Source organism: Mauremys mutica, chromosome 1, assembly GCF_020497125.1.
Source record: "Mauremys mutica isolate MM-2020 ecotype Southern chromosome 1, ASM2049712v1, whole genome shotgun sequence".
NCBI lineage: Eukaryota > Metazoa > Chordata > Testudines > Geoemydidae > Mauremys > Mauremys mutica.
The window spans coordinates 150,092,281-150,119,061 of record NC_059072.1 but is presented as its reverse complement, the minus strand read 5'-3'; the positions used below and the strand labels follow the sequence as shown (position 1 = coordinate 150,119,061).

At 45.6% G+C, this 26,781-nt stretch overlaps 1 protein-coding gene across 1 annotated transcript in view; it reads left to right on the top strand.

Moving 5' to 3' along the window:
* The window catches only part of KEL (Kell metallo-endopeptidase (Kell blood group)), a 36,027-nt gene extending 33,512 nt beyond the window's left edge, over positions 1-2,515 (top strand). Inside the window, exon 18 of the mRNA XM_044999698.1 lies at positions 955-2,515. Coding sequence (XP_044855633.1) covers positions 955-1,131 — 177 coding nt within the window. The 3' untranslated portion in view covers positions 1,132-2,515. The remainder of the gene's footprint in view (positions 1-954) is intronic.
* Positions 2,516-26,781: the final 24,266 nt, after the last annotated feature.

The following is a 26,781-nucleotide window of genomic DNA, read 5'->3' as shown; positions in this document are numbered from 1 at the left end:
CAAAAGATAATTTACTTACCTGGGAAGAGTGGGCAAGAAGAAATTTAGGTTTGCAGGAAGGAAAAGACAGCAATAGTGAACCAGCACTCCCACCACAATGAGCTTTAGGGAGAGAGCTGATCAAGTATTTTGGTGGTGGGGGTCAAGTACGTGGATGGATGGATGGAGTGAGATTTTTCAGGTACCTTCCGCTTAGCAAGTTTAGGACTTGTACATAACCAAACCCTTGAGCTGCAAGTGAAGTGCACTTCATAGATCACTGGTGTTATGTTCTCATAGAGATTCAGGGATCATAGAGATCAGCCATTGTATTCCACACTAGCTGGAGCTTCAGGGTGCTTATTGATGGTAGCCCTGAGAAGGTGATCCAGTCCTGAGGCTACAAAGAATTGGGTCACTCTGGTAAGGTCTGAATTAGAGAAGGGATGTGGCAGCTCTAGGACCAGCTGTTAGTGAATGCAGGCAGGATTAACCAGAGTGATCATCTGGGCTTCCAGCAACAGTGATGAGTCCAGTATGCCCCAGACTCTGCAAACCATCTGAATAAAAGCTGGGCACTCCCCTCCAAAGAATGGCATATTCACAGCACTACCTGTCCTGTAGGTGTTTTCCCTGCCAGCCAGCATAATTTCTGCCTTGTTGGGGCTGTGACTAAATTAACATACTGAAATAATGTAGTGAAGAGTTTAGAACAGAGAGATATGGATAGATGGAACTCTTCCCCTCTACCATGCACTAGGAAATGGCAGTATCTAGGTGTGTAGATCTGAGTGTCAGCCTCTCTCTTGGCACTGTTGTCCAGCATCTCTCTCTGTTTGCCCTGTCTCCTCATGCTCATGTTGCCCAGGAAGGATGACAAGCTGGAACCTGGAAGACCCTATGTGAGGGCTCGTGGGCAAGTGAGCCTTTGGGATCATTCTTAGATGCTGACATGATTGTTTTGTTTCCCTCCAGGGGATGTGTGGGCACCAGAGCCGTGAGAGACTGCGAGCCTTCCTGCACAGGGACCCACACAGCCCCCCACCACTCCGCGTCCGCGGGCCCCTCAGCAACAGCCAGGACTTTGCCAGGCATTTCCACTGCTCCAGCACAGCACCAATGAATCCAGCCTTCAAGTGCCACATCTGGTAATCCACATGGAGAAGGAGGGGGGGAGAGAGAGAAAGGCAGAGGTATAGAGACTGAAGCTGTAGAATTCATCCCTGCTGAAGAATGGCCTTCCCTCACACAGAGACATTCTGGAGCCTAACCCATTCCTCCCCATCCCTTCTTCTCATCCTTTTCCCCCACCAACAGGTCATGGTGGCAGAAGATTCCAGTCCGGGTAGCAGGAGGGAAGAGAGGCTAAACATAGCAGCCAGTACAGTGTGTGCTACTTCCCAAATGGTCCCCATGCCCTGCCCCAATTAGGCTAAACTTGCCTTTCAGAGTGTGGGGGTACAGGATTGCAAGGTCAGTAGACAAGCTGCAATCATTAATAATTCTTGGGGGAACCTCACAAGTTCCCATGCACACCTCCCGCCCTGGACCACCAGGGATAGAAGAACCTGGATCTCTCACTCTGAAATCACACGAGGGGAAGAGACTCACTGGTTACTGCTTCCAGATGGGAAGATGAGACATTTAATTAATGTACATTGCTAAAAACCCCACCTAGATATGTTATGGCAAACCTGTCTTAGTGCCCCCAATATGAGTGGGATGGTCCTGGGATTCTATGTTATTTTCTGCTATTTAGCCTAGTGTCCTGGATCTGACCTGTCTAGCTCTTTGGGATTGTTTTTTCCCCCGGTTATTCTTATCTCTGACCACTAGGGGCCTGGCCCAGTGCCAGCTTGAATGGAAAGCTCAGTCCCATTAACTTCATTGGACTTTGGATCAAACCCTAGATATCGTTCCTCTGATGCAGTGGTTGCCTCTCTTTTCTAATTGCTCCCCCTGCTGACTTCTGCCGAGAAGGACATAGCAGCAGCAGCTATTCTCAAGCTTTTTCGCACTCAGAAGAAGGGGAAGAGCCTGCACTGGCTGAGAGATAAGAAAGGCTGGAACGGTGGAACCCCTTCTGTGGAGAAGAGGAAGGGGGGAAGTAATGCATGGACAGGACAGGGAGTGGAATCTCAGGAGTCAGTGACATAGAGTCAGTGACATAGCTATAATGTTGCAAGTAGTGAAATTCCACCAGAACCACTGAGTTATGAGGGACTTCCAGATGGAATGGCACTCCGGCATATCACTTGGTTCACAGGGTGGCAATGCTGCTCACACAAATGTGGCCCTCACCCCTCTGGGGCCCAGGCCAGATTTAAGCGGCATTGTGATAAGGTGACACCACTCATCACTCAGATTTGGTCTCCCGCGTGATGTGGGGTGGACAATGGGGTGAGAAGAACTGAGGGGCAGCTGCCAGCCAAGATTAGGAGTTGCCTCCCTAGCCTGGAATGGGAGCAGAGTGCTCAGCTGGGCGCTGGTGAATGGCCTGGAAAGTCCTGGAGGCCGGTGGATGAGGGGTTGGGGGGGTGAGGTGTTGGTGTACTATGGGGTGAGTGGGAAGGACTGGGAGGATGGGGGCAAGTGGGAGAGGTGGGGGGAGCTTTGGGGAGCAACTGAAGATGTTGGAGGCGGTGGGATAGGATGTGGGCCCAATGCTGGGCATAAGCAACATTTTAGATTTTGGAATGGGGAAGGGAGCCCCTAACCTAGTCCTGCACCAGGGCCTTGTCATGCAGTGTCAGGAGGCAATGGGGTGTGGGAGGGTGTAATGCCCCCCCAAGATAGAGATTCCTAGTAGTTGCCCCCAGTCACTCCATATGGAGATAACAGACAAGTCTTGTTCCCTCTCACAAAAAGGCATCAAGTTAGAGTGACCATATGTCTCATTTTGGCCAGGACAGTCTCTTTTTTTAAGCCCTGTCCTGGCTGTCCTGACTTTTTTTTGGCAAAACTGTGCATTTGTCCCAAAACTGGTCAGTTGGCAAGAGCAAACTGGACAAATGCCCAGTTTTGCCCAAAAAGTGGGCTGCAACTTTAGCAGGGTGCGGAGGAACATGTGTGTGGGGGTGAGCAGCAATGCCAGCCCTTCACAGGAGGGAGGGCTTGGGAGAGCAGCTCAGGCCAGGTCAGCCCTCCGCAGGTGGGTGGCAGAAGGTCTAGGGCTGGCCCCACACACATGGGAGAGAGGGAAGCCTTGGGTAGGCCCCACACGGGAAGGGAGGAGGTGCCTCAGGCTAGCCCCGTATGGTGTCCCATTTTCCCTTTGGAAAATATGGTTACCCTACATCAAGTTAGCTAGGGCTGGGGCCTGTTTAAGGAAAGGTTGGGATAATAGGGGATGGTTTCCAGGGTTTATGGGAGCCTCCAGAGGTCAGACTAACCACCCAGATTTTAGAATGCTTCTCCAAATACCAAACTGCTTTTCAGGAATTTTTGCTATCCAGATGGGAGAGTTTTGCTGCTGTTATGTTTTTGTGACATGGTATTGTTGTAACCAAATGTCATGCAGTAATGCAGAGTAGGGGGGCAAAGCGTAAAAGATATGGTGGATTTCAGGAGCAGCAAGAAAATTGGCATATAAGAACATTTCTATGTTACTAAGAACCCCTTAAAACTATAATTTTGGAGGCTCTGATAATTAGACCTATATTTAAAAAAAAACAAACTAAAATTCACTAGAATTGGCAAACACAACCCTCCTACAGCTCACAGGCCGCTGTTTCTTTGTAAAGCTGTCCCTGGGAAAAATTTTAAATGATGGGAGCTGTTTTATTCTGACCATTATATTACCGGTGTGGTGATTCTTTGGGAGTAGATACTGGTATTGGGAATGAGCATCAAAATTAAAGCTGGAAAAGACCTATTAATTGTCTTAATCCCTATCACTGTGACAATTAGCAAGGGTTGTGGAGGATTCTCAATCTTTGGCAATTTTTAAATTAAGACTGGATGTTGTTCTAAAAAACAGGAATTATTGGGGGACGTTCTATGGCCTGTTTATACAAGAGGTCAGACTAGATGATCATCCCTTCTGGCCTTGGCATCTATGAATCCAGTGCCAACCAGTATAGGTCAACACAGCACTTCTTTTGAAAGACTATTCCACTGTTGTATTCTCACTGATTAAAGGCCAAACAGAATATATGTGAATAAAAGGTTCTTTACCTGTGTTGTTATTAATAAGTCTTTTGACTGAAAAAATATAATTTAAATATTTTTAAAAAATTAAATGTACTATTTACTATTAATGCTGATTGATTCATTTTTGAATTTCACTCAGTATGAGAGAATGAAAATAGACTGGTGAATTTCACTTTTTTTCCTGTCAGTTTTATTTTCCAGCTCTCAAGCACTAGGTCATTGCTGTAATATCAGAGTTGCAAATGCTGCAGGAGAATGTTTAAATCCAAACTAAAATCTGTATTCCTTGGAGTGAACAAAGTGAGAAACATTTCTACTAGTCTTGAAAAAATGGTGTATATCAAACTCACAGTTTGATATAAGTAATAGCACATATGTTGGTGATTTTTATGCATAGACTTCAAAGCACTATACAGACAGGGTTAGATATCATTATTTTACAGATGGGGAAACTGGGGCACAGAGACACTAATGACTTAAACAAGATTACACAGCAGGTCAGTGGCAGAGATGAGAGAATAAACCATAGGCGAAATCCTGGCTCCCTTGAAGTCAGTGACAAAACTCCCTTATGACATTAATACGGCTGGATTTCACCCCAGGCCTTCCAATTCTTACACCTATGCTTTATCCACTACATCACACTGACTTCCTTTAAAAAAACAACCTAATATTATATATTTAAGATTACAAGCAACATTTAAACACCACAGGGGTTTTTCTTTTCTTTTGTTTGTTTGCTTCCTGAAAGTGTTGGCATTTCCTCCTCTGCCCCCCAGTATTTTTTCCTTTTTTCCCTTTTTTTTTCCAACATTGGAAATTCAGGTCTTGTCAGCCATGCTTTTCTTGGAAGCCTCTTGGACTACTAGAGATCTAGGATCTTTATGACATCAGAGAAATCATGCAAATGAAACCTGATTCATTGATATGGAAAGAGGTTTTGTTTTTTTTACTCTAACTGTTTAAAACGATTTGTTTGGTTGTTGGCGGTGATGCTTTTGTTTTTTTAAACATCTATTTAACTAATTCAAATACCTGAATGATCAGTGTGAAGCAAAGCTCTTGTAGATAGGGCACACCTTGCCCTTCAAGTATGGGCTGTGAGATCTGAGAATCTACATATCCATGTCTTCCAAGAAAGACCTCCAGCAAAACAGGAAAAGCAAGATTTTATTTTCCTGGTATTTCTAAGGTTTAAAAAAAAAGAAGAAGAAGAAGGTGCTGAATACCTTACAGCTTAACCACACATGGAGTTATTCAGGGACAGCTATTATTGAATAACTCCATGAGCTGACACACCCTTACTTGGATTGTAAACTCTCTGGGCAGGTCTCCCTTTTTGTTCAGTGTCTGTACAGTGCCTAGCAATGGAGTCCAGGTTCATGACTGGGTGCTACCTTAACAAATCCTGTTAGGCTCTTTTTTTGTCCCTCATAAAGAAGAGCACAAGCCCAATGTTACTATCCTTTGCAGGTCACTCTTAAAGTGTTTACTGATTCCACACCCAAACTTTTCCTCTTTGTTCAATTCCTAGTCCAGTCAGCTCAAGAAAGGCTCCTTGAAAAATACTCCTCTTTCCTTTGCATTTATTTTCTTCAGATACTACAACCTGAGCTAATGAATTGTTAGCAACATATACTGGGAATAATTCAGCTCATGGTGGATTTTTTTTTATAATTGGTATCTCAGAGTGTATTTAATTATTTTACTCATAATTTTCATAATCAAAAAAAGATTATGTCCCCAACAAAACCTATATTTTATTATTTAAACTGATTCTGATAGTAATCTACATTGAGCTCTGTTTTGACTTTTTTATACCTTGTTAATCAGGGAAAAAACATTTTCTCTGGAATGTTAGTTGAGAAAAATGTTTGTCATTCAGTAGTTTCTTTTCCAGCAATGGACACAACATAATTGTTTAACCCCTTTATACTGCTGCTCTTTCAAAGACAGAAACATCTTAACATTTGGACTATTTTTGGACATTACAGAGTCTGACTTTATTACAGCGGACATAGTTGGCCTGTGGAACTCATTGCCTCAACATATTATGGAGATGCAGAGTATAGTGGGATTCAAAGCAGGCTGATACATATCTGAGTAAGAAAATATCTGCAGTGACATTGGGTAGGATCAACTCTTAGGATCAGACCTACTGGCTTATGGATAAAACAAACACTAGCTGCCTGCATTAAGAAATACCTTCCCCTGTAAGCATGTATTTGTATAGTTATGGTGGAGCTTCATGTGAAGCATCTGGTAATGGCCCCTGCTGCAGAGAGAATACCAGGCCAGATGGACCAGCTGCTTCCCTTTGTGTAGATCAGGAGTCGGCAACCTTTCAGAAGTGGTGTGCCAAGTCTTCATTTATTCATTCTAATTTAAGGTTTTGTGTGCCGGTCATATATTTTAATGTTTTTAGAAGGTCTCTTTCTATAAGTCTATAATATATAACTAAACTATTGTTATATGTAAAGTAAATAAGGTTTTTAAAAGAAGCTTAATTTAAAATTAAATTAAAATGCAGAGCACCCCCGGACCGGTGGCCAGGACCCAGGCAGTGTGAGTGCCACTGAAAATCAGCTCGCGTGCCACAGGTTGCCTACCCCTGGTGTAGATAGTTCCTTTCACTCATTCTCATGTGAACAATCCATATCACTGATTTAACCATTAACATACTTGGAGCAAGTACCTACAGGGTGAGTCATTCCAGATCCTTGCGCCGGGTGGACCAGGTATTTTGGCTGCCACACTGTAACTAGGAACTGGGTCTCTGTCACCTTAGCAGTACCAGGTGAGAAAGGAATCAAGACTATGACCCATAGGTAGGTCTCCAGCATGGCAATGCAGTGCATAAGCCCCTTTAGAGCCCTCTGGCCCAGCTCAGTGGGGAGTGCTCTGCTCTGCCATAAAAAGCAGATGGAGATAGAGGATGGAGATCCTGAGATGGGGAAGTCTGGTTTATAAGAGATTCCACAAGCTTTGGATTGAGGGTTTATTGAGGGTTCTCAAGGGGGTTGGGAGATGAGACAGGTCTAGGTGATGGGGAAGGTGCCTGTTGTTGTCACTTGGTTCACAGGTTCCCTGGGGTGTGAGTAGTGAGGAAAAGCACTGTTGCTTAGTAGGCAATCATGAAACGCAGGTAGACATTCAGGTTGTCTTCATCCATGAGCATGGCAATGATTTCTGGTTCTATGTCACGCATAAAAAAAAAAGCACGATGCTGCCTGTGTTCAAGGAGATGGCCAGATCCAACAGCAAATCCTTCACCACTGCATTCCTCAGTCTTTGTGCATCCTCATTCTGCACCATGTCAATCACCTCCATGCCTTCCCCTGTTGATGAGGCCACAAAGGTTTCTTCCATTTGCTCCCAGCCTGCAACCCGAGAGGGGGACATAAGCTCTCCTCTGTGCCTCTCTTACGCCTCTCTGTCTCTTTCACTGTCCATCCTAGCTGTTCCCTCATTCTTTTTGGTCTCTTGCTGCTTCTATGTCTGTCTCTCCTCTCCTCCCACTCCTTTCTCCATTCTCTCCCTCAATTCATCCTCATCCCATCTCCATTCTCTCACTCCTTCACTCCCTTCTGCACTCAGTCCCCTCCAACTCCCCAACTGCTTCCCTTCCTTCCTGTCCCCTTTTCTCTCTTCCAAACTGCCTATCCTCACTATCCTTCCTCCCCCTAGATGTCTCCCCTTAGCCCATCCCTCACCACATTGTTGTCATAGCTGCCAAATTCTATGTAGCTCCTTGTGTGACGCACTTATGGATGTGTGTGAAGTGAGTGAACTTTTTCTACACCAGAAAAATCATCTAATGCTAATAAATGAATGCTATACTGCCATCTGAGGCTATGAAGGTGCTCTGACCCACCTGTGACCCAAGGTCATTATCCTTACTTTATAGGTGGGGAAACTGCGGCAAAGAGGAGGGATGAGACTTGCCCAAGGTCCTACCGCAAGTCAGTGGCAGAGCTGGCAATGGAAGTCAGGAGTTCCAGGCCTGTGCAGGAGCCACATGACTTGTCCCTACAGCATTTTCCCTCCTCTTTTTCCCTCTTTCAACCACAATCTCTCATCTAGTCCCTCCCACCTTTATTTCTTCATGACTGGCCCTTTCTCTCTCTTTGCTCTCACCCAGCCCTTTCTCCTCCCCTTTTCCGCTCTCCCTCTTCCCACAGGGATCCAGTGCCCCTCTCGCAGAGCCCTTGCTCCCCCTGAGCTTGTGAACTCTGGTCCCATCTCCCTCATTGCACAGAAGGCTGCTGGAGGTGGAATGTGCTCAAGCTCACAGCCTGCTCACCTCTCTCTCCCCATGTGAGGCAGGAAGCAGTGAGGCCAAGTGAGGGTGGGGCAAGGGGAGGAAGCCTTGGCTGCCTGTTCAGAGATGCTGTGAGAGCAACCCCTGCTGGGAAGGGAAGCTGAGCGGATAAAGGGGAAACCTTGCTCCCTGCCTATGAGCAGCATTTCAGCTGGCATGGTTGAGAGAATGACAGGATTGTATCATTTAGCAGTTATGACTCCTGGATGGGTCGCCAGCAGTGAGGATCAAACCTGAGACCTCTGGATCTTAATGCAGGACTGCTGCCTGAACTAAAAGACAGCTTTTTCAGCAACAGTTGCAGCAGGCTTACCAATCTCTAGTACCACTCAGAGGCCCTGGCCCAGAGCAGGGCCTCATTGAATTGAGGCATTGCACATATAGATAACTAAAAAACAAGCTCCTCTGATATCCCTTCAATTTATATCTACCCTTCCCTTATGCTGTCATTCCTTATCACCCTTCTTCCCTTACCAGCCATTTGCGGACGCACCGTGGACAGCTCACAACCTGATAGATGTTAAGGTCTTCTTCGAAAACGATGGACGAACATCATCTTCCCTCCCCATCCCATTCCTTTCCCCCCCTCAGTCCTCTTTGCCAACCCCTATTCCCACTTTTCTATCCATTCCCCTTCCTCTTTCTCCATCTCTAGCTGTCACCTTGCACCCTCCCTTCTTTTTAATCCTCACACTCTAACCCCTCCTTCACCACATCCTTTCTTCCTTCCCACTCTGCCATCTTCTCAGTCCATCCTCTCTCCCCATTGGCTCTCCACACAGGAAAGCCAGAGACAGCCTCTCTAACCTGGTGGTGGGCTCCTTCCCTCAGGCTTCCTGTCCTTGACTCCATGGAACATGGTCTGGCTTTTTGATGGTATGAAGGCATCAGAGAACACGAGGAAGTGAGTGGCCAGGAGTACGGCCAACAGATAGATGGTGTACCCCAGGGAAACCATCAGGATTGGATCACCCCTCCTCCACCTCTCCCGTCCAGCAGGAGATGCCTGTACTCATTGCCCCTTGAATTAATGAAGGACTCAGGATCCTCCTGGCAGACTGACTCCAGCTCAGGGTGGGCTATGACATCATCAGGCTCTTGTGACATACCATGATGTCATACTCTGTTATGCATCTGCCCTGTGAACAGGAGGAGGCGGGGGGGAACAGTCCCCTTCAGAATGGAACAAGGACTCACAGCTAACAAGAACCTAGAATGTGGAGAGAGTGGGAAAGCATTTTGGGAACCTGTAGGACTATGATTTACTTACAGCAAAGACTGTACAAAACTAAAAGGGAGGCGAAGGGAATTGGGCTAGCAAACTGTAAGATCATAATTAAAGGGAGACCACTGATCTGAAAATCACACTTCACTCTGAACATGTACCTATTATGGTTACAAGTTTCACTTCATACACTATAACAGAAACAGACTTCACAAATCATATGTTTCTGTTTTTGTGCAAGGGGGAAGGGGGTGTGTAGTAGTTTCCCTGTATTACCAGTTAGCTAGAGTCCCTGTTGTTTGTGTAGGTCTTTCACACAGCACCAGTGGAGAGAAACATTTTTAAAAATAGGAAAATGTGCTTATAAAACCATAAAAAATGTGAAAGGGGCTCAGGGGCAGAGGTGAGGTCTGAAACTACATTCTACTTAAGAAGAAGATGACTAGATTTCAACATGAAGCTTTAAATAGAAGTATGTGCCCTAAAACAGCCTCCAGATGGTGCTCTAGCATCATCAGTGAAGAGACACAGCTGCTGTTATTGAGTAGTTTTATATTATAGATGAAAAAGTTCTTTTAGGTCATGTCTTGTCCATCACTTCTCTTTCCCCCAGCCTCTAGAAGATTGTCCACTACAGTTTAGCCTTCAGGTCTTTGTCTGGAGCACATTTATGTGTCCCAAGTGATGGGGTTTCCAGCACATGGCTTGGGAAGCAATTTTCATTAATCATTTTCAAACTCATGGCGTAACCCCAGCTCCATTTGCCTTTAGTGGATGCCTACACAGTTTGTGGAATTTTAAACAGAAAGTTTTGCATCATCATTTATAGGCTGTTCCTCTGCCCTTTTCCCTCCCTCCCCTGCACATTTTCTTATTCTTCCTATTTGTTTCAGGTTGTTTACCTTTCATCTATGAATATGGGACAGACTCTTGGGCTATTTACTCTGCCCTGGATATAACTGTTGGGCAGTAGCTGGTTAACAAACTTATCTGTGTCAAACCCAAAGTGATCTTACGCTCTTTTTCAGGGATGCTGCTTCTACTCTCAGGTATTTGCTTCTCTCCTGGGTGCCTTGGATTTTTAGCCTTATACTCAGAATACCGTTTCTTTCAAGCCTAGGAATTTATCAGAAGACTGAATGGGCTGGAATATGGAGATTATCTATATCATGGGATTTTCTGGGGCCACCTTCAGATTCCTGACTCGGACTTTGAAACAATCAAAAAAGAGACTTGCCCTCAGATAATCTTTCCCTGTTTCTACAATGAGCCCAGGGTGCGCTGGCTGGGACAGGGACTTCAGGAGTTTGTGGCCAAATGAAGGCCAGTGAAGGCCATTAGTGTCACAATAGGCCCTGCAGTGTGCTGAGCTCCCTTGAAAATCTGGCCTTTAGTGAGTGCTGTACAGATACCATGCAGTGCAGGTGAGAGCAATACAGATCACTGTTTATGAATACCACTATCAAGTCTCAGTGCCTTAATTCAAGGATACTCTAGTACACAAGACACCACAGGTGCCATATGATCCGCAGATATCTGCAGTGCACACCGGATGGTTCAAGGGGAATGAGACTGGGCTATGGAGTTTTTCATCTCTTGATCACTACTTGCAATCAGCTTGTCCCTGTTTAAAATGGGTGCAGTGGCTGGAAAGGTAACTCCCAGGAACATGTTCCTTATAGAGACCCCAGGGGACCAACTGGACCCTGTTCCCAATTTAAGGATGGTGTAGTGTGTATCCCAGTAGTGTATCCCTATGGGGACCTATTTCTTGTTTAAAGGAGGTGCAGTAGCTGGGGAGCTGAGTCCTAGGCTAGAAGCTCATGGGCCCGTGAAACTGGAACAGGATGATTGTATTATCTTCCCCCGATTACACAAAGTTCTGGGGAATCCGCTTTCACTCAGACCACAGAAAAATAAATCTGGCAGCAGAGCAGACACGTAACTGAGATAGCACAAACCCATACGGAGGTGCTGTAGAGAGCGACAGGACTTTGGGTTAATGCCAGCACTACTTAAAAACAGTTCTTAGGAAAAACTTTTTCACTAGAAGGGTGGTGAAGCACTGGAATGGGTTACCTAGGGAGGTGGTGAAATCTCGTTCCTTAGAAGTTTTTAAGGTCAGGCTTGACAAGGCCCTGGCTGGGATGATTTAGTTGGTGTTGGTCCTGCTTTGAGCAGGGGGTTGGACTAGATGACTCCTGAGGTCCCTTCCAACCCTGATAGTCTATGATTCTTGGCTGAGCAAAAAAATCAGGAAGTAAAACTCCTAAAAATAGAGACTATGTGCAGGGTGGAACTGGAGGGTGAGGATGAGACAGGTTGTCTGAATAGCCCCATCAGAAGGAGGTGCTCAGGCACCACCCTTCCAGCACTTGAGTGCATGTTGCTCTGACTCTATGCTAAAACCCCCACATACTAGCAGGTGCTCAGATCAGAGGGAGCTCAGGGTCTGTAAGGAACTGGGGGGCATTGTGGCAGTGGGATGTTTTCGCCTAGGCCGTCAAGCTAATAAAACACTCAGCACAGGGAAATTATGAGTGAGGCAATACACACAGTGGAGGAGCTTGGTAATTTCATAAGGCTCCCAAGCAGCTAATATGGTGCAATCCCCAGTGTTTTCCCGCATTTTGAAAGCTCACCCCCTCTCCCCCCTTCAGGAAAATGACCCCAATCACGGCCTGTTGCTAAAGGCCTGCCCATCTTCTGCTCTGGTCAGCTAGTCCTTCGTTCCTCTCCCCACCCCCACATTTGGGAAATGCTGGTGTTAATCTTAGTAATATGATTCTTCCTAGTCTTTCCTACATGCTGTGATGAACAGCATTCTCCTTTGGCAAATCTCCCTTGGTTCACCATAGGGCCCCTGTCTGGCAGGCTTTAGCAAGTTCACCAGCCAAGCCCCCTGCTGTGGAGGGTTAAGTTATCCCTCCCACCTGTACCCTCGTCCAGAGATCTGCAGCAATAGTTCAGTGCCAATCAAATGCACAACTTTAGCTCTGGCCTTATATTTTCTCCTGTACAGACAACACAGTGTAGATGTTTCCACTGCTTGTCTGTGTATAACACCAGGCCAATTGAATGTTTAAAATTTTACATATTTTTTTCAGTGAAAGGGATTTGGGTCAACTCTGAAGCTGGGATCTGAATTGAACATCAGGCTGTTCAGAGGTGGGATTTTGGTTTGTCTCCCTAATAAAACCCTAATGAAAATAAGTATCAAAGAGACTTTAGCTATGTACACAATACCACTTAAGTTGGCAAAATTTATGTTGCTCAGGGGTGTGAATATTCCACCCTCCTGAGTAACATAAATTATGCTGGCATAAGCACTAGTGGGGGGTGGATTAAATATGTCGATGGGAGAGCTGTCTCCCACCGGCATAGAGCAGCTACATGAGAGATCTCCAAGCGGCACAGCTGCATCAGTACAGCTGTGCCACTATAAACTCTTTAATGTAGGCATAGCCAGAGTAAAAAGGGAAGCGTGAAAGTGTGGGCTTGACTACACTAGGAAGTTTTATCACTTTACCTGTGCCAGTATAATGAAATGCACTCCACCTCACCCCAAAGTATAGCTATAGTTATATTGGTCTAAAGATGCTTATCATAGTATTACTGAGACCATGTATGCACTAGGAAGGCTTTACCAATATAAGAATACCAGTACACTGTACTAGCCAAGTGTTCCTATTGGGATTGCAGCTTATGTCAGAAAATCTGCACATTTGCTAGCATAGCTTCTTCCACCCCCATTCCCAAGTGAAATAAGCTATACTTATAAAAGTGCAGATCTGCTGCTATAACTATGCCTGTGCTCAGGGCTTTTGCCAGCACAGCTCAGTTGGTCAGGGATCACACCTCTTCACACTCCCTGACTCACCGAGCTGTGCCAGCAGAAGTCTGTAGTCTAGACTTGGCCTTATTCTGGTTCAGTTACGGGAATAAGCTGTACCAGTATAAGGCCCCTTCTTACTGAAATAACTGTGTCCACAATAGGGGCTTTTATTGATACAGCTAGTTTGGTTTAAAAAAATCACACCTCTAATCAAACTAATTATACCAATAGCACTTTTAAGTGTAGTCCAGGCCTGAGAGAATGAGACCAGGAGACAGGGAGAGGGTGTGAATGAGAGGAGGAAGGGGGGCAGGATTGAAAGGAGAAAGAGAGAGACAAGGTGTGGAGAGAGTGAATATGGAAGTGTTATTTACCCAATGAAATTAATAGGCAGTAGGTTTAAACCAAACAAAAGCAAGTATTTGTTCACACAACACATAGCCAACCTGTGGAACTTGTTGCCATGGGGTGCTGTGAGGACCAAAAGTATAACTGGGTTTAAAAAAGAACTAGATAAATTCATGGAGGACAGGTCCATCAATGGCAATTAGCCAAGATGGTCAGGGATGCAACCCCCATGCTCTGGGTGTCCCTGACCCTCTGACTGCCAGAAACAGGGACTGAATGACAGAGGATGGATCACTCAATAATTTCCCTGTTCTCTGTTCGTTCCCTCTGAAGCATCTGACATGGCCACACTCAGAGGACACGATACTGGGCCAGATGGACCATTTGTTTGCCCCAGTATGGCCGTGCTTATGTTCTTAAGTAAAGGGAGCGAGGTGAGCAGGTGTGTGTTGGAGTGAGGAGGGAGGGGGGTGAAAGCCCCCTGGCTCTGACATTGATGTGTGAATGGCCGTTCTGCATTGCTGGCTTCCCTGTCTGAGCTAATTGTTCTTTGTACTCGGAGTCTCCTCACGCTTGGACTCCCCCAGCCTGTGCGCTGACAGATCACAAGGCAGATTAAACACCGCTTACCATTTCTGAACTAGGTTGGCTTCCCCTGTGCCCCTGGAAACCTCACTGCACGCCTCCCCCTCCTGCTGTGGTCTACCCCCATTCTGTTAACATCAATCTTAACTCCTACAAGCTACCAACCCCAGCCCACCCCGGCTCTTCACCATCCAAATCCAGAAACAACTGAATTTCTGTGCCCCTTGCAATGGAGTCTAGGTGCAACTCCTTGGGGACTGGCCCTACTTTCTTATAGCCCTTGCAGAAGGCAGCCCTGGGTGTGAGAGAATAGCCTCGACTGGATTTAGGGTTGCCAGTCATCCAAGTTTTTTACTGGAACGCCTGGTCGAAAAAGGACCCTGGCGGCTCTGGTTGGCACCACCGGCTAAGCCATTAAAAGTCTGGTCTGCAGTGCAGCGGGGGTCCGGGGCTAAGGCAGGCTCCCTGCCCGCCCTAGTTCCACGCAGCTCCTGGAAAAAGCCGCCAGGTCCCTGAAGCCCCTGGATGCATGAGCAGCCAGGGAGGCTGCACCAGGAACCACAACCAATGGGAGCTGCGGGGGTGGCACCTGCAGACGTGAGGGCAGTGCGCAAAGCCTTCCTGGCCATCCATGCACCTAGGGACCGCACTGCAGGGACCTGGCAGCCGCTTCCTTTCCCACACCCCAACCTGCTGCCCCAGCCTGGAGTCCCCTCTCGCACCCAAACTCCCTCCCCGAGTCCACACACACACACCCAACATCCAGCTCCAGCCCCCTCCTGCACCCCAAACCCCTCATTCCCGGCCCCACCCCAGAGCCCCCACTCCCACCACACCCCAACCCCCTGCTCCAGCCCAGAGCCCCCTCCTTTACCCCAAACCCCTCATCTGGGCCCCACAGCAGAGCCTGCACCCCCAGCCAGAGTCCTTACCCCCCCCCCCCACACACACACCCTAATCCCCTGCCCACAGCCCTCTCCTGCACCCTGAACCACTCATTTCTGGTTCCACCCAGAGCCTGCACCCCCAGCCCAGAGCCCATACTCACCCCTCTTCCCTAGCTCAGAGCCCTCTCCCACACCCCAACCCCCTGCCCCAGCCCAGTGAAAGTGAGCGAGGGTGGGGAGAGCGAGTGACGGAGGGATGGGGGAATGGAGCCAGCGGGGGCGGGGCCTCGGGTAAGGGTCTGGGAAGGGGTGTTTGGTTTTGTGAAATTAGAAATTTGGCAACCTTAACTGGATTCCTGTGCCCCCTAAATGGATTCTGGGATAAGCTGCTTAGAAGGAAGAGGAGGAATGAAGCAATGAAGTAGCAATGTAGGAATGTAGCAATGAAGTAGGAGGAAACCAGGATAAGGGCATTCAGGCGGCTTGCAGGTGACTACATCTTTCAGGGCTCCCACCTCTACCTAGCAAGTCTCTCCGACATGATCTAAGGGAGGGAATAAAAAAGGCCATATCTCCCAGCCACTCTCCAACAGAGGCAGGTCCAGCCACTGCACATGGATCAGTAGGGGGAGAGGGCTAGGACAGAAGGGTTAATGTACCCTCTTCCCCACCAAGGTGAGTGAGCTGGCACATGAAATCCAGTCAAGCAGCTCTCCGGTCCAGTGGAGCACAGAGCCATCAGCCGCACCAGGGGGATTATTGCTCTCCACATCCGATGGCTCTCTTCTTTTGAGGCCAAACTCCAATACATTTGCAGGCGGGAGGTGGAGGAGGCTGCAAAGTCATTCCCAAGATGGGGGAGTGAAGGCCTCGAGGCAAAAAGGAGCCAGTGAAGGGAAGAAAAGAAATGGATTAAGAGATCATATCAGTGAGGTTTCTGCATCCTCCCCCCAGGCTCTGCCCCTCAAAGGACAGGAGGGAGTAAAGCTACACAAAGACTCCCACAACCTGTCTGTGAGCAATAGGTGCAACAGACTCACTGGGATACTGGCAGAACTAGGAGACTATGGGGGCCCAGGGCTGGAATAGCTTGGAGATTGCAGGGCAGGACTGAGGGGCATTGGCAGAGCTTTGTGGGGAGCCCAGGACTGGAATAGCAGGAGAACTGCAGGACAGGACTGAAGGGCACTGGCAGAGCTGTGGGGGGAGGAGGGAAGGGGTGGAGGACTGGATCAGCAAGGAGTGCAGTTAATTTGGATTGAGGTGCATTTGTGGAGTTATAGGGACAGGAAGTCAGGCAGACTGAGCTGCAGGTCAGCAATGCAGTGCATTGGCACAGGTATGTTGTTGGGAGTACTAGGGGGCGCTGCAGGTCAGAGACAGGTACATTAGGAAAGCTCTTTGGGAGCCCCACGACTGGACTAGTAGGGAAGGCTGCTGGTATGGACTAAGTGGCATTGGCAGAGCTGTGGGGGAAAGTGGGGCCAGGGCTGGAATAGCAGTGGATGCTGCAGATCAGAATGTAAACCTATGGGGATGGAGGTGAAGGAGTTCAGACCAGGCTCCAGGGGAATTGTCAATTAAGTGCCTCAGTCCAGAGACCACAGTAAGACTGGCACAGTGATCACAGACTGTGATAGGAACAGCATGGTATCTGTACTGAGAGTCAGTGAGTGCACTGCAAGGTCTGAGCGGCCATTCCTCCTGGGGCAGATAATCCATTACAGCTCTCTGTCCTGCTTATTATCAGGGTGTTAAGCGGTTCTGCCAGAATCTGTTTTTCATGCTTCTCATATGCATTCCACCTCCAGGCATGCTCTCTTAGCTCTTTGTTTCTCATGCAGCATTCATGGCCTGTAAGGGGGACTTGGGGGAAAGGGCAAAGTCATACAGAAACCTGACATGGGGCTTCAGCAAAATAACCCCTTTCCAGCTCTGACACAGAAAAACATCCCGCTGCCTCTGTTACTGCAGGTGCCAGCAGTTCACTGATGCCTTCCTGTGCAAATAACAAGCCTAGACCCTGTTAGCCCAGTGTATGGCTTGCTTCTCTCTCCCTACCTGGCTGTAGCAATAAGATGGAAGTTATGGTGATTTGTGAGCTATAGGAAGGTCATTTTAGAACCTTTGTGCAGACTGTGTCAGATATATGTTTCCTCTGCAAACTTATCTTCCTCTTCAGCATTGTGCATGAATGCCACTTCCTTACCTTGCCCTCTGCCTCGCTCATCCAGGCTTCCACCTTCTCCTCTTGCCTTAATTAGCATTACAACAGTTTTAAAAATATAATAAAAAGCCTGCCATAAATTACCAAACAAAACTAGATCCCCCACAGAACACTAAACTCCCCTCTCCGCACACAGCTGATTTCTCACAAAGGCCCCCCTCCCCAGCAGTCCACATAAATAGATGTGACTCTGAGGATCAGAAGACTAGCAGTAACATTTTCAAAAGCACCTAAGTGATACAGGAGCCTAAGTCCCATTTTTAAAAGTGACTTAGGGACTTAGGAACCTTAATCTCATTGAAAGTCAAGTTCCAGAGTTCCAAGGTTCTGGTTTCTGAGTACACTTGATTCAGATTTTCAGGTTTTTCTCTGGTTAGCAACTTATTTTTTAAAATAAAAGAAAGCAAAGACTTTTGTGTAATCTCTTGACTCCAGGATCTGGAGCTTGAAGAAAAACACCAAATAGTGTGAAATGTATGCTAAAATCACAAGACTGGGCAACCTCTCTTGGTTCTCTCTACTCTCTTCCCTTGCTCCCTTTGTTTGTCTGGCAACAATCTCTCCTCTCTCTCCTTGACACTTCATTGTTACTCTCAGAGTGGAAGCCTCTGCAGAAGACAGCCTCTATTTTTCCACCTCATTAGCTTGCTATCCCTTTTAAAATCTCCACTAAAATGTATCTTCTTTCCATTGAACATGAGGCAGCTTGATGGAGTGGCTCAGGCACAGGACCAGGGAAGGATTCTCCTCCCCCAGCTCAGCCCAGCGCGGCCTGCCCCCTGTACCAACGTTAAAAGACCAGTAACACTCTGTAGCTGGTAGGGAGAAAGAGAGAATTCCCTCAGCACAGGTACAGCATATAGCACCCCACGTAGTTCTCTGAAGGATACTGCACAAGCCCAGGTAGTGGGCATGCCAGGGGTGGAGGGAGCAGGAGGAGGCAGGGAGTGAGATGGAGGAAGGAGCGTGCCCGTAGCACAGTTTTATGACATTACCAGTAGTGCTACTGCTCATAGAGATTCTGATGTACTTAAATGGTTCCAGGAGCTGTTGCTTTCAGAAAACACCAAATATATCAAGATTTAAGATGAAATCATGAGAACTGGCAACATCAAGATCCATTAGAGATTGGGGAGGCTGGGGTACATGATGGGCATGTAAACTTCCAGGTTATGTAGGGTAGGGAGGGTGTCAGGAGACTGGGTCATAGGCAGTTTGGCCTTGTGGACGGAACAGGAGTCAGACCTAGTGGGCAGAGTGAGGGCCAGAACCAGAGTCAGAGTGTGAATGCAAGAGCCCAGGGACAAGGCAGAGTCAGAGCCAGAGACCAGAGCCGAGGGTCAGAACCGAAGTACCTGTAGTCTGAGGAGGCAGGAGCAGGTTGGGACAGGACTGGAACAAGGCTGGGTGCAAGGCAGGGTCTAGGCTGGAGCAAGGTTGTATGCAGGTCATGATCTAGGCAGGAGCAGGGCTAGAAGCAAGATGAGCACCAGAAGGCATGGGCACTGAGCAACCAGCACGCTCCTGCTACTGCAGGGCCTAAGAACCGGCGTTCTGGCTTGCTCAGCCAATCAGGCAGGATGGTGTGTCAGGCAGCCTCGCTAGCTCATTTGGCCATACTCCTGACACTGGGGCACTCAGAATTGTATTTGGGGACCCATCCAAACACCGTTGCCCTAAAGTGACACATTTATAGACTAAGAGTGAGGGTCTAGATAATACCTTGCATTTCTCCCATCCTGAAATACTTTGCAAACTGATATACAAGCTATATAAGGATCTCTCACATGCAGCACTGAAATAAAACTATCTCCACAGTGAGACCCAGCAGACGTATTCCACTAATGATGTCTTTTCACTTCTAGACCTCTTTTCTATTTGAGTGTTCAGTCTCCCTGTGAGATGCAATAGGCATGCAAGGCCTTGATTTGGTGCCTGTTGCAATTGGGGGGCGGGGGGCGTGACATGGGTGGTAAGGCCAAGGGTCTATACCTACCTGACTTGCTGTGGAATCTGTGCCTATCACTGCTACCCTATGTACCTTGGGTTCACCTTCTGTGAGATGTGGGCATAATGCTGCTTCTCCTCCTTTGTAAAGTGCTCTGAGATATACAGATAAAAGCACCACATAAGAGCTAGGTATTCTTATTGCTAACAGTAGTAATTACTATTATTAATATGGGGGCCACTGGACAGGGAGTGCAGGCTGTTAACTTGGGCTCCTTTGGGACTGGGGTGCCATGCCTCAATGTATGTGCTTACAGAAAACAATGGTAGGAGGTTGGCGTAGATCTGCTGCATTGGAGTCACTGAGTGCTCTGGCAGGCCACTGCGTTCATTCCTCCCCGGGCACAGAATCACTAACATTTTTCTGACATGTTTTCTTTATGAATGGGCAGTTCTGCTGGATTCTGTCTTCGTTTCCCTTGAGCCTGTTCCGAAGTAGAGCACATGATTTAACTTTTCATTTGCTAAAACATGCAAATCACTGTTGCAATCTTCTTCCAGGCTGCAATTAGGGTAGGATGAATGAGGGTAGTAGAATGTTAGGCTCTGGGTGCCAAGGAAACCTGGTGTCTGTGAAACTGGAGGTGCCAGGGTTCACTTGCTATCTCAGCTGCTACCATAAACTGCCTCTATATTAGTGAGCTCCATCACTGATACATTTAGATATCCCTTTCCAACAAGACAGAATCTCCAAGGTTGAAAAGAACTAAGTAAACAAATAACTCTGTGTTTAAAATTTAAATCCTGATTATCGGAGAGATTATTCTTATTTAATTCTCATTATTCTAACCACATTCTACAAATAGCCACTGAATATTATAATTTAACCCAGACAACTTTAACTTCTGAATTAGTAACAAAATTGAAATCACTCCAGTTTCCTTCTACTTGGAGAAGTTCCTCTTTCCCAGTCTCTCTCCCTGTTTCTATCTCTGTATTTCCCATATCTGCCATACTCATGTAGCCTATGTAGCTATGTAAATGCTGGGGTGATGAAAAAATTATCGTTTCCAGGTGTTGTACCTTTAAATATAAATGGTGAAATCCTGGCTCCGTTGAAGTTGGTAAAATACTCACGATTCTGAGTCATTTCAAAATGGCTGGTACAGAGAGTTTGATGCTGTGCTCTCCCATAGACACCTTATATTTGTTCTTACTTTATTTAGTTGCTTTTCTTACTGCTTACCAGGAAACAAAAGTCAGCCAGACTGAATGGGAATGTTTTGCTATTTGTGTATGGGAAATATAATAACCATTTTAATTGTGCAGATGAAGGTATTTGGAGAAAAAGATGCATTTTCAACGTCGTTTGAAAAGGCAGATGGGGCAAATGATTGCTACAACAATAAAGAACTGACCTTCCCAAATACTGGCACTGCTGGGACATATAGTGTGTGAGTTTCTCTACATGTGTGTGTCCCTATCTGTATCTCCTTCTCTGTCATGCCTGGAGCTCTCTCATCTCCTCTCAGAGATATTTCCTGTACAATAATCATAAAATAATAGCCAACAGTTAATATTTCCCTGTTACACGACAAACTTAATATAAAGTTTGCACCATATGCTGAACTTTTAAAATATCTTTTTATGCTTGGCCCAAGTATTCTCTGGTACCATGCCCTATCTTTGCTGTTCTCACAGCAGTATACTAGAGCATCATTCTGGAATATGCATTCTTCCCACAGTGTTTTTGACAGTGTGACCTCCAAATATCTAATCTAATCTATCTGTCTTGGAATTTGTACTATGCTCATTACTGTGATACCTGTGCTCAGATACATGATGAGTTTGTTTGTGTTTGCCTCATAGTCTTGCCCCAGGAAACAAACTGCATAGGGTTTGGTTTTGTTTTTTGGGGGCGGAGGTGGGTTGTTTTTTTCTGGTTGTGGGGTTGGTCCTTCATTCCAGAGATCACAGAATCATAGATGTTAAGGCTGAGTTGGATCTCAAAGGTGACTAAGTTCAAATTCACTACATGTAGTAACATTACACTGTTGCCCTGAGAGCTTCTTATCATGTTATATGACAACTGACCCCCAAACTCGCCATATTCACTGTAGTTAAAAAGTGTGTCCCTGGTATTTTTCCACTAGAACCTTTATTTATAGCTTTTAAGGGTTGTCAAGTATGTATGATCTAAACATGCTATTATTAATAGAAAACCTTTATTTTATATAACAGCCTTCATACCAATGGATCTTAAAAGGCTTTACAAATTTACTAAAAGTGTTACAGAAATTGCCTACATAGTAGAGTTAAGATTAGCTAACAGATAATAATAGAAATCATTATAATAACACTGGAAAATGGTTTCCCCGTGTTTTTATTTGCTCATAACTTTTGATGAAGTTATCCATTTGGGTTTCCTCTTGGAGGAAGAGCATACTAGTCTCTATCTTCAAGTGCAAAGGAGATGTGTAAGAATATAGTAATTACCAATCCACCAAATTCATGGTTCATGTGATGGAAATTATTAGAATTATTGAGAAAAGACTTTGTAAGGAAGTGGAGCACCAAGTAGGTGACAACTGGTTCGGGTTTATGCCTGGAAGGTCAACAATGGATGGATGTAGTATATGAAACCCGAATATCACAGAAGTACAGGGAGATTGCAAGGAATTGCAGTTAGTGTTTGTGGGTTTAGAGACGGCTTATGACAGAGTTCCTAGAGAACTGATATGGTGGTGCCTACAGTTGCACAGTCTGCAAGGATATATGTTCAGACTATCATGGACAAGTACAAGGGTAGCAGAACACTCGTGAGAAGAAGCTGTGGCTACAGTGAACCATTCACTGTGAGGGTAGGTCATCAAGGATTAGTCTTAAGTACGTTCTATTTGTTGTTGTAACGGACACCTTGATTCGGGATATTAGGGGAGAGACTCCATGTAGCATGCTTTTCATTAATGACATGTTGTGCTGTGAAGATTAATATGAACTGGAAAGGGATCTAGAATGACGAAGGGCTGCATTAAAAGAAAATGGTTTACGAATCAACCAACACAAGATGGAAAACATGAAGTGCTTTGTGGAGAGGGACAATGAGAAGCCAGTAAAGCTAGATGGTATAGAGTTAAAGTCTATGCAACAATTTAAATACTTCGGTTCATCATTAAGCCATGACGGGAAGGTGGATGGGAATGTTAGGAGTTGCAGGAAAATGGAACTGACAGGAATTCTCTGCAATAAGAATATGACAAGTAAACTGAAGAACAAAATGTATACAACCATGATTAGGCCATCCATGATGTGTGCATCAGAATGCTGGCCAATGATGAAGAGAAAAGTACAACTACTTCACACTGTCAAAATGAGAATACTCAGGTGGAGGCTGGGTAAGTCGATAGCTGATAGGCTATGCCAGGGTAGTCAATAAGCAGACTGAGGGTCAAACCTGAACTATAAAATGCTTTTGAATGGACCCCAATTTTTTTATTTATTTATTATGATCATTATTGCTATTTTTAAGAGTACAAGATCTAGTAGTCACAGAACAAAGACCACAAGGCAGACCCAGAAAACAGTGGTTCAAGACACAGAAGGAGAATATGAAGAAGGTTGGCATCAGCTTGAAAGATGCACTTAACAAGAACTCTTGGAGACAAAGAATAAGAGCGGCTGACCCCAACTAACGGGACAAGGCGAAAAAGATCCATTTGGGCTAAAAAATTCCATTATGTAGATAGCTTGAGGAAAATCTCTTCAGTCATTTTGGAATTCTATATGGCCAAAATACAGTTCTCTCTGTAAAAAAAGAGAGAGAGGGAAAGAAAATATTGCCACACTTTCTTTTCCACACACATAACTAAAGTCTATATAATGCCAGTAAGTAGCATAAATCAGTTCATAATCATACCTCAAATATTATATTCAGTTTTGGTAACATCATCTCAAAAAGGACATAGATTAAAAAGATTCAGAAAAAAAGCAGCAAAATTGGAAAGATTATAGCCATAGGAGGAAGGAAGGTTTCCATATGAAGAGAGATTAGATAGTCTATTGTATAGTTTGAAGAAAAAAACCCAGAAAATGACATTACAGAGATCTGTTATGACAGGAAGCAAAATGCTGACTGGATGAGCCAATAATTGGATCTGTTAACAGTGGGAATTGGGATAGCAGATTAGATGCATATTAAATGAGCATTGACCAGGAGTTAATTTTTATAATTGACCAATCGATCGCAGGAAACAGGGACTTAAAGAGGGAAAGTTGTTATTAGAATTACTCTTGCCTCCGGAGCTATTGACTCTAGCCCCATGATTAATTTCACAGAGAGGAGGATGTGAGTGAGGAGAGTGTATTTGCTAAGCATGTCTCTGGATAAACTCAGTGACTCCAAAGAATGTAGTGTGGAAAAATGCCCTTGGGTAGATGGAGGATGCTCAGATGGAAAAACGCTCTAGACTCAGGGTCTGGATGAAGGTCACACTGAACAGGCTATCAATCACTGACCTACAGTATGTTTGGGGCAGCCCAGGAGACCTGCCTGTATCCCAGGACCTTGAAAGTAGAAGAAGCTGGGAAGTAATGAGGGCCTACAATGTCAGTCAGTAACCCACTTGCTCTCATGAGGAATCAAGCACATGGGATGTTCAGTGCACTACAGGAAGATGAATCCCAAGTTCCTAAAACTGTATCCCATAGGTTTGGGGAGTGGGGAGTGACTCCTTCCCAACAACAGACATGACGGTCACATATGCAAGAATAACTTCTAATCAAGCATCTATTCCCAGTTTCCTTTCCCTCTAGGCTTTTTGGGACAGAGAACTGTTCTTACGGGATGGGCTCCACCTAAGTAGGGAAGGAAGTAGAATTCTAGGAGGGAGGCTGGCTCATCTGATTAAAAGAGCTTTAAACTAGACATTGGGGGGAGACGGTTGGGAGAGGTCCAGGTACTCTCCACGCCAAATTTATACGTTGAGAGTGAGAACAACAGTATAACAACAGATATAGCCAGAGGGGGAAGGTTAGGTATAAGGAAGGGGGGGGGGGGACGGATACTAGACCGACAGGTCATACTGGTAGTACTGTGTCCCTACCAAGTTGGGTGAAAAGGGTGAGAGGAGCCAAACAGCAAAAATTAGGATGTTTGTTCACCAATGCGAGAAGCTTAGGTAACAAAATGGAGGAACTAGAGCTCCTGGTCCGAGAACTGAAACCGGATATCGTAGGAATAACCGAAACATGGTGGAACGGTAGCCATGACTGGAGTACAGGTATGGAAGGGTATGTGCTGTTTAGGAAAGACCGATACAAAGGTAAAGGAGGGGGAGTAGCATTGTATGTCAATAATGAGGTGAAAAGTAACGAAATAACTAGCAATGCAATGGATAATACGGAGTCTGTTTGGGCAATGGTCACATTGGGGAAGAAAACTACTAGAGCGTCCCCTGGGATAGTGATTGGGGTGTGCTATAGACCGCCGGGATCTAGCCTGGATATGGATAGAGAGCTCTTTAATGTTTTTAAGGAGGTAAATACTAATAGGAACTGTATGATCATGGGAGATTTTAACTTCCCGGAAATAGATTGGGAAACAAATGCTAGTAATAATAATAGGGCTCAGCTTTTCCTAGACGTGATAGCTGATGAATTCCTTCATCAAGTAGTTGCTGAACCGACGAGGGGGGATGCCATTTTAGATCTGATTTTGGTAAGTAACGAGGACCTTGTTGAGGAAATAGTTGTAGGGGACAACCTTGGCTTGAGTGATCATGAGCTAATTCGTTTCAAAATAAATGGAAGGATAAACAAAATTGCATCTGAGACTAAGGTTTACGATTTCAAAAGGGCTAACTTTACTAAATTGAGGCAACTATGTAGGGAAGTGGATTGGACTAACATATTTAATGATCTAAAGGCGGAAGACGCCTGGGGTTATTTCAGGTTGAAGTTGCAGGAGCTGTCAGAGGCATGTATCCCGAGAAAGGGAAAACGGTTCGTAGGTAGCAGTTTTAGACCGAGCTGGATGAGCAAGCGTCTTAGAGGAATGATTAAGAAAAAACAGAAAGCGTTCAAGGAGTGGAAAATGGGAGGGATCAGCAAAGAAACCTACCTTATTGAGGTCAGAGGGTGTAGGGAAGCAGTGAGAAAGGCAAAGAGATGGGTGGAGATGGACCTAGTGAAGGGGATTAAAACCAATAGCAAAAGGTTTTTTAGCCATATAAATAGGAAGAAAACCAAGAAGGAAGAAGTGGGACTGCTTAAAACTTTAAACGGAGTGGAGATTAGGGATAATCTTGGCATGGCACAATATCTGAACGAATATTTTGCCTCGGTCTTTAATGAAGCTAATGAAGGGCTAAGGAATAGTGATAGAGGGACTGATGGGAATGAAGATATGGGGGTAGACATTATGGTATCTGAGGTGGAAGCCAAACTTGAACAGCTTAACGGAAGTAAATCGGGGGGCCCGGATAATCTTCATCCTAGAATATTAAGGGAATTGGCGAGTGAAATTGCAAGCCCGTTAGCGATGATTTTTAATAAATCTCTAAACTCGGGGGTTGTACCGTTTGACTGGAGATTAGCTAATATAGTTCCTATATTCAAGAAGGGGAAAAAAGTGACCCGGGTAACTACAGGCCTGTTAGTTTAACATCTGTAGTATGCAAAGTCATGGAAAAAATTTTAAAGGAGAGAGTGGTTACGGACCTTGAGGCTGATGGCAACTGGGACAAATTACAGCATGGTTTTACAAAAGGTAGATCGTGCCAAACCAACCTGATCTCCTTCTTTGAGAAAGTAACAGATTTTTTAGACAAGAGAAAAGCGGTGGATCTAATATATCTTGACTTCAGTAAGGCGTTTGATACGGTACCCCATGAGGAATTACTGGTTAAATTGGAAAAGATGGGGATCGAAATGAAAATCCAAAGGTGGATAAGGAGCTGGTTAAAGGGGAGACTGCAGAGGGTCGTATTGAAGGGTGATCTGTCGGGTTGGAGGGGGGTTACCAGTGGAGTTCCTCAAGGTTCGGTTTTGGGTCCGATTTTATTCAATCTATTTATCGCTGACCTCGGAACCAAAAGTAGGAGTGGGCTGATAAAGTTTGCGGATGACACAAAGTTGGGAGGTATTGCCAATTCAGAAAAGGATCAGGATATCCTCCAGGGAGATTTGGATGACCTTGTAAACTGGAGTATTAGTAACAGGATGAAATACAATAGTGAAAAGTGTAAAGTTATGCATTTAGGGATGACTAACAAGAAT